The sequence below is a fragment of the Taudactylus pleione genome, unplaced genomic scaffold (assembly GCF_031769625.1).
Source record: "Taudactylus pleione unplaced genomic scaffold, aTauple2 ptg000161l, whole genome shotgun sequence".
NCBI classification, from domain to species: Eukaryota; Metazoa; Chordata; class Amphibia; order Anura; family Myobatrachidae; genus Taudactylus; species Taudactylus pleione.
The window spans coordinates 4,606,207-4,620,066 of NW_028284563.1; the positions used below are offsets into that span (position 1 = coordinate 4,606,207).

The following is a 13,860-nucleotide window of genomic DNA, read 5'->3' on the forward strand; positions in this document are numbered from 1 at the left end:
GCAGGAAGCGTTAAGTGTCGCTATCATACATCTACCCCATTGTGTGTCATAATTCCAGCATATAGAGGACCAGCGATCACAGTAAGCCATTAGATGCAGCAGTAGAGCCATCCTGCCTGAGGTAAATGTTTTTATTTTAATGTGGGCACCATTCCAGAGTATTAGAGCAAGTCTGGGAGCCTGGAGGAGCAGCAGAAGAACCTAGCACTGCCCTGGACAAATATGTACATATTGGGCTCTATAGCAGTCCATCCCTAACAGTGAATGTTTTCCAGATCTCCTAGTTGGTGCACAGGTTATTTATTACTGGCTGATACATGTTAAAAGATCCACAGGTGGTGCTAATTATTTTGTTTGTGATACTGAGAACATGCAGCACTAGTAACATTCTATTATATTACTATTTCTATTGTTGTCATGGTGTGGGCTGGGGAGGGGAGGTTTCCAGGCCTACCTGCATAAGCCAAAAACAGTGCCCTGCCCAAAAGCGTTCACAGGGCCCTGTACGTCGCAAGTAGCCCCATTGGGTGTAGCTGTTCGGACCCACAAATACATGAACTTACATGAAAAACCTGGCACTTGCCAAAAAGTTGAATGTGTTCACCCAAGAAAAACAAAACAAAACAAAAACACATTCACACTTTCCCTTCCGAGCCCTCCTGACTTAGGTACTATACTACTACTGGTCCACTCCACATCAGTTTATTCTCTCTATGCGTTATACTAACCTCCCAACACTAGATGGCGCTGTACAATGAGTGCCCCCGCATCGGTATAGTTAAAGCGTCGCTGTGACACCGGGCCTTGTGGTGGTGTATTCGTAGCGCGCTCGCCGCCGTCTATTGATAATAGAGAGAGGGAGGCGGCAGCTGGGACCACTCACAGGACGCGGCGCTGACTGAGGCCTAGTACTGACGGAGACATGGGCAGGGAGTCGCGGTGAGTGGCACTGAGCCGTACAACGTTATATGTTGTCAGCTTGCGCTGGTGATGCTGTGGCTGGAGGTCGTGTTACCCCCTTCAAAGCACAGAAGACGGCTGCCCCGTGTTAATCCTGTTGCAGAGCACAGGAGAGGGGTGGCCCGACAGAGAAGGGGGGTGACCCGGGTTACCCCCTGCTGCAGGGCACAGGAGAGGGGTGACCCGGGATACCCCTTGCTGCAGAGCACAGGAGAAGGGTGACCCGGGTTACCCCTTGCTGCAGAGCACAGGAGAGGGGTGACCCGGGTTAACCCTGCTGCAGAGCATGTGAGGAGCAGGAGGAACTGTACTTCACAGTGCTGAGCATCTGCATGGAGCTTTTATGTAGTCTCCTTGCGGTACTTAAATGCCTATCATTAGTCTCATGCCGGGATTTCACAGTTGGGAAGTCGGCGGGCGGCATTTTGACCGCCGGCTTCCTGACTACATCCTGTTGTATGGGTGCTCTGGTTTAATTTGAATCTAAAGCGTGCTGGTGTGGTTTAGAATTTAGGCTAAACTGCACTGGGGTAGAGGCTAGTGTGAGTCATTAAAACATTGATTATTTTTTGTAAAATGCAACCTGTTACATTGGCAGTATGTAATAAAGGTTATAATAATGGCTAATAATAAAGTACATTTACAGAAAGTTACTGGTTGACATCAGAAATATCTATCTATAACTAGTATATGCTAGCTGGGATACCTGCCGTTGGTTGAATACTGGACCCTGAAGTACACCTGCAGCCTTAATTTGTTTACATTGTCCTCGCCTATAACCCCATTCCATTGATCCTGAAAAGGACCCCAGTGTTTGCTAATATGTATACAAACAGTGGCGTAACTACCGTGGGTGCAAGGGGTGCAGCTACTATGGTGCCTGAGGTGCGTCTGTGGGCTGCCGCTTCCCCTGCACCCAGTCACGCACACAATGTGAGCCAGTCCAGTTAGTGCTGCCGAGGGGGCCCGGGTGACAGTAGTGTTGATTTGGTGCTGACTTGCCAGCTGATTACAGCTGGTGCATCGGCACGCAGACATGGAGGGACAGCGCCAACGGTCGCCAGGCAATCTGAGTTGGCGGACCGGCAGCCAATCAGCAGTAGCGGCTCCTGATTGGCTGCTGGTCCGTGAGTTCCTATTGGCTTGTGACCGCTAGATTCAAATTGTGTCAGCAATGTCTGTCGGTGCGCCAGCTGTAATTAGCTGGCGGCCTGGCACCAAATCCACATCTGTAGGCTGCTGAAGACACACAAGGGGAGGCAAGAGGTTGCTGGAGGGACACGGGGAGGTGAGTTGCTGAGGGGGGGGCATAATGTGTAAGGGGCACTTCTACTGCGTGGCATAATGTGTAAGGGGCACTACTACTGCGTGGCATAATGTGTAAGGGGCACTACTACTGCGTGGCATAATGTGTAAGGGGCACTACTACTGCGTGGCATAATGTGTAAGGGGCACTACTACTGCGTGGCATAATGTGTAAGGGGCACTACTACTGCGTGGCATAATGTGTAAGGGGCACTACTACTGCGTGGCATAATGTGTAAGGGGCACTACTACTGCGTGGCATAATGTGTAAGGGGCACTACTACTGCGTGGCATAATGTGTAAGGGGCACTACTACTGCGTGGCATAATGTGTAAGGGGCACTACTACTGCGTGGCATAATGTGTAAGGGGCACTACTACTGCGTGGCATAATGTGTAAGGGGCACTACTACTGCGTGGCATAATGTGTAAGGGGCACTACTACTGCGTGGCATAATGTGTAAGGGGCACTACTACTGCGTGGCATAATGTGTAAGGGGCACTACTACTGCGTGGCATAATGTGTAAGGGGCACTACTACTGCGTGGCATAATGTGTAAGGGGCACTACTACTGCGTGGCATAGCATGTGTGTAAGGGCTACTACTACTGCGTGGCATAATGTGTAAGGGGCACTACTACTGCGTGGCATAGCATGTGTGTAAGGGCTACTACTGCGTGGCATAATGTGCAAGGAGCACTACTACTGCGTAGCATAGCGTGTGTGTAAGGGCTACTACTGCGTGGCATAATGTGTAAGGGGCACTACTACTGCGTGGCATAATGTGCAAGGGGCACTACTACTGCGTGGCATAGCGTGTGTGTGTGTGAGGGCTACTACTGTGTGGCATAATGTGTAAGGGGCACTACTACTGCGTGGCATAGTGTGTGTGTAAGGGCTACTACTGTGTGGCATAACCTGAATGGACTCTGTGTAGGGGCAAATGTATATTTTTTTTACCTTTTAAGATCTTGCTATGTGTCCCCCAAAGTTCTAGTTACACCCTTGCATGCATACACAGAGGGCTGACTAATATTTATGGTCACTTTAAAAAGGACTTCACTCTGGATTTAATATGAACTTGCTTGAGTCATAAAGTTTGACACTCTCTGACTGAAGTTAAAATAGCATTCCCGCTAGCTGTTTTAGCTGCCCGATTTCAAAAGGACAGAATGCGCCCTGCCCTTTTGGTGACACCCTGCTAAAACAACATCCTGGGTGCCATCCCCACCTGCGGGCTGGAAAAAATTGTGGATGCAGCACTCACCACATGCGCACTGCATCTATTCACAGAGAGGGGAGAGTTTGGGGGCAGTCCTAGCATGTCCGTAAATGCTGGGCATGCCCCCAAGTGTGATGAAAAGGGGGCTCATCTTAAAGACACTCCTCCTTTTTTGTGACCCCCCCCCCGACCCTTTTTGGGTGCGCACGCGCCCCCTTGGCCCACGCGCTAGAGTGCCCTTTCTACGGATCGCCGGACCTAGAATGAACACTATTAAAGAGATACTTTTAAAGCTTTCACACAGTTTTTTTGGCAGATTGCCACTTGAGCCAGCCCCGGAACCTGTGTAATTTAAGTCCCCATTTTTAGGGATTGTATGACAGTGTGTGTCCCTGATGAAGTTCAAACCTAGGCAAAAGCCTAATCCTGGTCAAACTGCACCCCCCCTCCCAAATTCGGTGGAGCTAGGTCCAAAACTCTGGCCGTTCATAAAGGACGGGCAGACACGCTTTCTCGCTTATTATATACAGTAGATGTAAGTCTGCAAGTAAATAATTAGGCGACCACACAGTGTGGAGTGATTTCTGCTGCTCATCCCATACACTGTCATTGTGCATTTTCCCAGATATTATGTTTTATATGTTCAGATAAATGTCTGCTAAGCTACATCTATATGTTTTGAGTATTAGGGTGAGAATTGTGCTTTTAGCTAACCTAACACTTATTTAATCCTGACTGAAACCATAAGCCAACATAACTTTCTACTTCAGGGTCCATAGGGTATCCACAGGATACCTTGGGGTATAGGTGTGACGTCAGTCGCAGGGCACCAAAGAGTTAAACTTTCAGCCTCCCAGGATGCACTAGGTCCCCCTCCTATACCCCGCCCCCGGGCCAAGGCACCTCAGTTTAGTTTGGTGCCCGGCCGGAGTCGGGTGCACCTGTTGGAGTGGGGGCTAGAAGAGCCCCTGAAGCTTATTCTTCATGCAGCTGTGGCTGCACAACTGGATGAACAGCATGGACAGTCAGTCCTGACGTCCATGCTGTCTTCCCTACACCCCGCCGGTACCAGAACGCCGGTACTGATCCGGGGATGCTGGTGGGCGTCTGGGGTCACAGCTAGCGGTGACCCCAGATGCTCCGGACCATGGCCGGATTCAAGGGGGACAGAGGTAAGCAGCGGGGTCCCGCGGTGGGTCCCCGCTGATCACATGGTCCTAAGTCCCCAGGCAGGGGGCTCCCTGGGGACTGGCTGCAGCGTGGAGCCAGGCGACCAACCTGCGCTTCCACTACCCCCTGGGACAGCGGACCGCAGCAGAGCGGTAGCGCTGCGGCGTCCCAGGGGTTAAATGCATGCCAGGGGAGCGCGCCTTCCCTGTCTCACAGCCGGCGCCTCCCCCGCTGCACACAGCCCTCTCTGCATGCTGCCGACTGGTCCTGTGGCAGCGCTCCTCCCCCAGGCCAGCCTCCTCTCTGCTCCTCGGCGGCCATCTTCTCAGAACGCATGGTGAACGCTGCTGGAAGCGCTGGACGGAAGCATCGTGGTCTGGGTCCCCCCGCATACCTCTCCTCCGCTGTGGTCAGGTCTGTGTATGCAGCGCTGTGTCCTACCAGGCCCTGTGTCTGTGTAGTTGAGTGATCAGCGCTGTTAGTGCAGGAATTGTTATTTTTCTGCATTGTATGTGACTGTGCTAGCGCTGCTGCCTGTAATCTTTTCTTCTCTAAACTGTCAGCTTTATTACTGTCCCTGTTCTTTCTGCTAAAGCCCTTGCGGTGCGGTGCTGCAGGGTGGTCTCTCGCCTATTTAATACTTAATTGGTGAGAGAGGTCACATACGTGGTGCCATCATGTCTGAAAGTGATTTTCCCCTCCGGCTACAGTGTACCACGTGCAAAGTACCGTTAGCGGAGGGGGAGGGTAGCGCGGAGGGCCTTTGCCGGCAGTGTTTGTCCATGGCGCGGCCTATTACGGTTACAGCACCGGTACAGGAGCCGCCCTGGGCTTGTTTCGCTCAGGCGTTAACAGCTTTAGTGGGCCAGTTAGCTCCGCAGCCCGCGTTTACTCCGATGGGTTTGTCCCAGCAGTCTGTGGTGTCGTCACCCATGCAGGGGTTCCCACGACAATTGGTGGTACCCCACAGTCTCCCTATTTCCCCGCTCCCGGGTTCTCAGGAGCCAGCGTGGGTTAACTCCCTGACGAGTTCTGTACAGCACTTGTCGGATGTGTTGCAAGGGGAGTCTGTGATGCGGTCTCATAAAAGGCCGGTGGCGTCTCTGTCCGCTCCTTATGAGGATGACGAAGGGACGTCTGATGATGGGGAGATTCTAGATCCTTACGATCAGGAACCTCTCCATACTAAGGACGCTGATGCTAAGTCCAAAGTATATATTCCTGGACTTATTCGGGCGGTCCGCACAGCCTTGGTGATTGAGGACGAAGTTCCCCCAGCGGCTAAATCTAAGTATGCCTTTTTCAAAGATGTGAAGGGCGATGCCACAGTCTTTCCTCTTTCGGGTCAGTTGGTGGACCATTTAGAGGAGGCGTGGAAACAACCTGGCAAAAGATACCAGCCGCAGAGACGCCTGGCGGTGGCTTATCCGTTCGCGGATAATTATTTTGCGAAGTGGGAATCCCCTCCACAGGTGGATTCTCACGTGACCCGTCTTGTCCGTAGTGCCACATTGCCGATGCCATCCATGTCCTCCCTTAAGGATGCTACGGACCGCAAGGTAGAAATCTGCCTGAAGTCCGCTTATTCCCTTGCAGGGGGGGGCAGCACGGCCGGCTATGGCCATTTGCTGGGTTGCCAGAGCGATGGAGCGCTGGGCGGATTCATTAGAGGCTTCTTTTGAATCCGACTGTCCGGCCGATCAGGCGGAGTTGATTGGCAATCTCCGTGATTCGGCCACCTACATCAACGAGGCGGCTCTAGACATTAGTACTCTGGTGTCTAGAATTTCTTCAGCAGCGGTAGCTGCTCGTCGCACCTTGTGGCTGCGATCCTGGAAGGCGGACGCAGATTCCAAGAAAGGTCTGGAAGCGTTGCCGTTTACCGGAGAAGTTCTCTTCGGTCCGGATCTGGATAAGATTGTGGCCACGCTGGCGGCAGCCAAATCTGCCTGTCTCCCGTCGGCCGCTGCTCCTTCTGGTTCGGGACCATCGTCCTTTCGGTCATCTAGGGCCCAGGGCAGGCCCAAACCACAGTCGTTTCCTCGACAGGCTGGCCCTAAGAAATCGGTCAAGCCCCGGAAGCAGGCATGGAGCCCCCAGGCCAGATGACAAGCCTGCGGCCTGACGGTCCGGGCCTCCCTTTGGGGGATCCCAGGGTGGGAGGCCGCCTGCTACAGTTCTCCCAGTGTTGGTCGACCACTACGACAGACACTTGGGTTCTGGAGGTGGTTTCCCACGGATACGCCCTCTCCTTCCGGCACAGACCCCCGGCTCGCTTCTTCACCACGGGTCTCCCATCAGACCGGAACAAGGCTACGGAGCTGCGGAAGGTATTGCACACTATGCTCCAGGCTGGAGTTATAGTGGCGGTTCCATTCTCCCAGAGGGGCCAGGGTTTCTATTCAAATCTATTTTTGGTACAGAAACCCAATGGGTCATATCGTCCGATTCTCAACCTCAAAGCACTCAACAAGTCTTTGCGGGTCCCGAAGTTTCGGATGGAGACCCTACGGTCCATCATTCTGGCGCTGGAACCTGGGGACTACTTGGTGTCATTGGACATACAGGACGCTTACCTGCATGTCCCTATTCTTTGGCGCCATCAACAGTTCCTCAGGTTTGCAATCAGCAGCGACCACTTCCAGTTTCGGGCGTTACCTTTTGGCCTGGCAACAGCACCACGTGTTTTCACCAAGGTGATGGCGGTCATGGCGGCTTCTCTGCGGCTGCAGGGAGTCCGCATGTTGCCGTATTTGGACGACCTGTTATTGGTGGCAGGATCTCCAGAGCTCCTGTTACGCCACTTGGACCTGACCATTGCACTGCTGCAACGGCACGGCTGGCTAATCAACTGGCAGAAGTCCACTCTAATCCCGTCTCGGAGGATTCTGCATCTTGGAGCCTTATTGGACTCGGGACAGCAAAGGATCTTCGTGACGGAGGACAAGATCTCTGCTTTACAGTCAAGGGTGCGCAGTTGTCTGCACAGCCGCCGGGTGTCCTTACACTCGGCGATGAGGTTACTGGGCTCCATGGTGTCGGTGTTCGACATGGTGGAATACGCCCAGTTTCACTCCAGACCTCTGCAGCACCTGATCCTGTCCAAGTGGAACGGGCTGCCTCAGTCTCTGAAGTCCCAGACGATTGTGCTCACCCAGGAGGTTCGCCTGTCCCTTACGTGGTGGTTAAAGACGACCCACCTCAACAAGGGACGTCCGTTCTGGGTTCCAAATTGGGTCCTGTTGACAACGGACGCCAGTCTTCGGGGCTGGGGAGCAGTTTCGGGTCCACACTTGTTCCAGGGCAGGTGGACGCCGACAGAAGCGGAGCTTCCAATAAATATCTTGGAACTCCGTGCGGTCTTCAATGCTCTCCAGCAGGCACAGCGGTTTCTCCAGGGTCGCCCGGTGCAGGTCCAGTCGGACAATGCTACCACTGTGGCCTACATAAACAGGCAAGGAGGAACTCGCAGTCGGGCGGCTCTCGTAGAGGTCTCTCGGATCCTGGTTTGGGCGGAGCGCAATCTTCCGGCCATATCAGCGGTCTTCATCCCGGGAGTGCTCAATTGGGAGGCGGACTTTCTAAGTCGCCAGGACGTTCATCCGGGGGAATGGTCCCTGCACCCGAACGTTTTTCAACTACTGGTGGACAGGTGGGGTCTTCCAGAAATCGACCTCATGGCGTCCCGGCACAACAACAAGTTGCCGGTGTACGGGTCTCGCACAAGAGACGAAGGGGCGTCTCTGGTGGATGCTCTGTCCGTCCGGTGGACGTTCCGGTTCGCATACCTGTTCCCTCCGGTCTCCCTTCTTCCACGGGTAATCCGGAAATTCAAACAGGAAGGAGGGACGCTCCTGTTGATAGCTCCCGCGTGGCCCAGACGGCACTGGTTCTCAGACCTTCAGGGTCTGTCCGTGGACATTCCTCTGCGGTTGCCGCTACGACCGGACCTTCTGTCTCAGGGTCCTTGCCTTCACCCGGACCTGACTCGGCTGTCTTTGACGGCGTGGCTGTTGAGACGGCCATGCTGAGGTCCCGGGGGTTTTCCAGCTCTGTGGTGCGTACCATGTTACGAGCTCGGAAACCGTCTTCCGCGAGGATATACCATCGCGTGTGGCATACGTTCTTCCAGGGGTGTCGACCGAGAGGTTATGCCCCGCGGGAGTTTCGTCTGTCTCGGATTCTCGCCTTCCTGCAAGCGGGACTAGATCATGGGCTTCGCCTTGCTTCTTTGAAGGTACAGGTTTCGGCCCTATCTGTCTGGTTTCACCGTAGGATTGCTACAATCCCGGATGTGCGCACCTTTATGCAGGGTGTTCTCCGCATTCAGCCGCCCTTTGTTCCACCTGTGGCGCCTTGGGATTTGGCTGTGGTCCTGAGGGCTCTCCAAGGACCGCCGTTTGAACCACTGGGCTCAGTGGATCTTAAATGGTTAACAGCTAAGACTGTTTTCCTTCTGGCCATTGCTTCGGCCAGACGTGTTTCCCGAGTTAGGGGCTCTTTCTTGTAGACCCCCTTTCTTGGTTTTTTTATGGGAACAGGGCAGTGCTCCGCACTCGGCCCGAGTTTCTTCCCAAAGTTGTTTCCCAGTTTCATATTAACGAGGAAATAGTTGTTCCGGCCTTTAACTCACCGGGTCTTTCCGTGGGTGAGGCCTCGTTGGATGTTGTGCGGGCCTTAAGGACTTATGTTGACCGCACTTCTTCGTTTAGGAAGTCGGACGCTTTGTTTGTCCTCTTTGGCTTCCATAAAAAGGGTTGGCCTGCTTCAAAGCAAACTTTGGCAGCCTGGATCCGTATGGCTATTTCTGAAGCTTATCTTCATGAAGGCCTACCGGTCCCTCCTTCTCTGAAGGCTCATTCCACTAGGTCTGTGGGTCCTTCGTGGGCAGCTCGACGTGGTGCCTCGGCAGTTCAGATCTGCAAGGCTGCTACGTGGTCTTCTGTCCATACCTTCGTGAGGTATTACAGGTTTGACACCTTCGCCTCTCAGGATGCTTCCTTCGGGCGGCGGATTCTCCTTTCTGCACAGGAGCGTCCCCACCCTTAAAGGATACTGCTTTGGGACATCCCCAAGGTATCCTGTGGATACCCTATGGACCCTGAAGTAGAAAATATGAGATATGGTAAGAACTTACCCTTGTTATCTCTATTTCTACGAAGTCCATAGGGTTCCACAGGACTCCCGCCCTGTCGCACCTGTGCTGCAGATGGGCTTTGCTCTGGTCACCGGTTTTCCGTCTCCCTCTGGTGAGAATGTGATTCTTGTATGTGTCCAGATCTTTGTTCTCTCTCTTCCTTCTCCTCCTCCGGCCTATGGCTTGGTAACTAACTGAGGTGCCTTGGCCCGGGGGCGGGGTATAGGAGGGGGACCTAGTGCATCCTGGGAGGCTGAAAGCTTAACTCTTTGGTGCCCTGCGACTGACGTCACACCTATACCCCAAGGTATCCTGTGGAACCCTATGGACTTCGTAGAAATAGAGATAACAAGGGTAAGTTCTTACCATATCTCATATTATTTTGCTTATACATTTTCTTACTATAAGAAATCAGGCAGCGTCATGGCTGGAGGTAGAGAGGACATCATACGAAATATTAGTGGTTAGGATGTACAGAAGGTGTGCGCTCATTTCTTGTCTGAAGGGGCGATTCAATTGTTTCGTGGGTGGCGTTAATTAATGAGCGCCCAGTGTTACAATTCATTTGTTCTGGGCTCCCATTAATTATCAAGGTCATCCCGACCAATTAGACCGTGTTTAGCCGAGTAAAACGGCTAAACCCGTCTATAATCCTGGTAGGGGAGCCCAAACCACGGGTTTATCACATATTTTTACTCGCGAGCAGAAATGCCGGTGGCAATCGCTTCCGGATGGTGCAACAATTGTAATGCTTCATCGGGCACCCAAAGCAAATAGCCGCCCAAAATATAACTGAATTACCCCCACTGTGTGTTGACTGATTTTGTTTTTCTTTTTTTCTTCTCTAATAGTCAACTAACACAGACAGACAAGAGGTGAGTGTGATGTTTTATTTATTGTTTCTAGTTTACAGATTGTGGGGAAGGTGACCCCACACACTTGGCTGCTCCCCAACACTTCACAGTGATCCTGGTGAGCGCCCCCCTAACTTTATATGTACAGAGGGTTGCTTCTGGAATCTACTCGTACACCATATGTCCTGCACTTCACACAAATGTGTTAATGCAATTTGTAAAAAATGCAAGTATTATCACCATGCGGCATATATATTGCTTATGTCTGTATTGGTGTACCTGTTTTCAGAGTCAAGTCTTACATAAGGGCATTTGCAACCCCCACATGGGTTTTTAGGGGCACTTTGGTTATTTTTCCAAGTTTTTAAATCTATTTTATATCTTCTCCTCCCAGGCATTACCGTAAAAGGTCATCATCGCGTGGCCGATCCGGCAGCAGGTCCAAAAGCCGCTCACCAGCCGACAAGAGATCTAAGAGGGTAGAAGAGCGCCGGTCCAGGAGCCGCGAGCGGGACAGAGATCGCAGAAGGGAGAGATCGCGCAGCAGGGATCGTAGAAGATCGCGGTCCAGAGAGAGAAAGCGCCCAATGTAGGCTTTAATCATTGTTTTCTGTGTGTTTTCTTATTAGAATTTAAGAAGTGTTGGCAGTCGCTGTTTGCAATGTCAGTCAGTTGCAATGTCATTAAGGCATTAGCAACTTTTGGTTATTGACCAGCCGTACCGTTTAATGTTTATGAAGCTCTCCACTAAAGAAACACGCGTAGCTTTGCGTACACCTAGTCCTAGAGTTGTCTCTTCTGAGTGTTTCAGAATACCTTTTATTTCTTTCTCTGACAGCCGCCGACCTAGCAGAGAGAGGGAGCGCAGCCGGGAGAGGAGGAGATCGCGCAGTCGTGAGCGAAGACGTTCAAGAAGTAAAAGCCGCACTAGACGTTCACGCTCTGGTAGCCCCAGCAAAGCTAAGAAGGGAGAAATAAGGTACTTTATAACCCTAAGGTTTCATGTCTGCATTCAGCATCGTGCTAAGGTCAAATTCCTGAATGTTTGTGTGTTGTTGTTTTTTTGTTTTTTTCATTTTGAGCGCAATGTACATTTGATTGTTGCTGAGCGTTTAGGGATGACAAAGCCAAAGATGATGATCAGATTAAGGAGTTCATCTTTCCCTCACATGAGCGGGGAAGTGGAGTGTACAGAATCAGTGGGGTCTGAAGTTTAAATCAAAATGGATTCTGTACACCCCACTTTCCTATTCTATAAATTCATAATTTTTTTTTCTTTCACGAATGAGCCCAGGCGGGAAAGCTGCGAGCCAGGCAGTGGAATTGGCAAGTTGGCCTAGGTGCCAAATAATGGCAGCAATAGTTAGAGAGAAGAGACAGGCAGTGTGGATTTAATAGAGGAGAGGAGGGTGGGTACTGGGGTAAGTCCTGGAAGATTCTTATGCTGTCTGGGAGAGTGGCTTAGGCAGAGTCCTCCGTAGTCAAAGGAGGTAATCCTGCCTTTATGGTGGAAAGGTGTTTGAGGGATTTTAACATGAATAGATCATGGATGGGCATGTTTGTTGCAAGCACATCTTGGGGTTCAGCCAACACAGGAAAAGGGATGTGAATTAGGTTGCAGCCAAGGATGGAGAGAGGAGCAATAAGCGAATGGTGGTAATTGCATGGAGCCAGGGGCTGCATGATATGTCAGCAGTCATGAGAAGGAGTAGGATGGGAAAGGGGACATTGGAGGATGATGTGTAGTTTGTTCTTGCTTGTGTTGGTCAGTGAGGGAGGAGTTAAGTATTGAGTGGGGGGAATTACAAATGGGTGAGGTAGAAATAGGGTGATGGAGAGAAATGTGGTGGAAGAGTAAACGAGAACTGGAGGAGGTTAATTAAGCAGGTGCATGGGGTTGTGACTCTAGAGATATGGGGGTAAGTATTGAGGAGAAGCAGTTCATCCAGATAGTGCAGAGTGTTGGAATTGCTTCAGCTTCAGATCTTGTTGTGCCCTGCTTTGCAATCTATAGGATACTTCCTGGATTTTTCTACAATCCAAGATTAGAATGCACAAAAGATTCTGAAAAGTGGGGTAATGGCAGATATGTGTTTCCAGAAGGTGGCACATTGGAGGAAGTGTTTTGAATGTTTTCATTTATTTACAAAATCAGACAGTCTTCTAATAGGGCTTGTGGTACAGTCCTGAATAGCTTCTGGTCTCCAGACCAGAAGGGAACCACCAGGTGGTCACGTGTGATCACTACATAAAACTTTGCAATACATGAGACCATACATAAAATGTTACCATGTCTGAAAGAGGTGTTCTCTCCTATTTTGTAAGTGGAAAGGGAAGAAGTCCCCACCCCTGGTATTTACATAAATATTGTGGTTGTTTTTTTTTTTTTGTTTTGCCATCAGAGTAGAACAAATAAATAATAATAAAAAAAAAAAATATATATATATATATATATATATTAAAAGGGAAGATGCCTTTTGCATAAGGTGGGGGGAAATGTAGTTGTGGCTTTAAAATAGCGCATGACCCCTTCTAGTTTAAAACTTGATTTAAACTTTTCTTTTACTTTCTATGTTCCTTCTATTTATGTACTTTGTAAGGTGCTGCGGGCCCTTTTCACAAATGTCGTTAGAGAGAACGTCTGATCCCTAAAGGTGTTCATACGCCACATTTCAATAAAAGAACATGTCTTCCACTTTTTTTTTAGGGAAACACCAAGTTCCCATCAATTTCTTCTTAGGGGAATCTCCAGAGCAACCACATCTATACTCTAACCAGGCTATAAGCGTCTGTCTAGCATCTGCGCCCTATAGTCGGGGGGAGGTCCTGCCTACCTAGGGATGACATGCAGCGCGGCCTGCTCCTGCCCCTCACTCACAGGCACTGAATCAATGTGAACAGACAGCTAAATGGAGCGGCGCCTGAGAAACTCCCCAAGCCCCCCACCCCCCCCCCCCGTAGCTTTTGCTGCTCTCCACACGCAAGTTCCCCACACACACTCACTTACTTACGTCTCACGTAGGCTTCTCCTAGTTCCAGCCACCAAGTGCTTGTGTGCAAATGCTAATTTCATTGTGAGGAGTAAAGAAAACAATTACTTGAAAATCTTAAGGCGCATATCCACTAGCCGATAAGATGAACAATATTGTTCATTATATTGTGCAGTGGACATTGAGCCGGCACCCTCCCTCATCCCCGATAGTCAGGTTGGAC

General features: G+C 50.9%; 1 protein-coding gene across 2 annotated transcripts in view; it reads left to right on the forward strand.

Moving 5' to 3' along the window:
* The first annotated feature begins 757 nt into the window (after positions 1–757).
* The window catches only part of DDX46 (DEAD-box helicase 46), a 74,917-nt gene continuing 61,814 nt past the window's right edge, over positions 758–13,860 (forward strand). The window contains exons 1-4 of one of the 2 annotated variants that reach the window (XM_088475037.1): positions 758–939; positions 10,645–10,668; positions 11,042–11,236; positions 11,486–11,626. In XM_088475037.1, coding sequence (XP_088331163.1) covers positions 923–939; positions 10,645–10,668; positions 11,042–11,236; positions 11,486–11,626 — 377 coding nt within the window. In that variant the 5' untranslated portion in view covers positions 758–922. The remainder of the gene's footprint in view (positions 940–10,644; positions 10,669–11,041; positions 11,237–11,485; positions 11,627–13,860) is intronic. The other variant, XM_088475038.1, reaches the window with a different exon arrangement.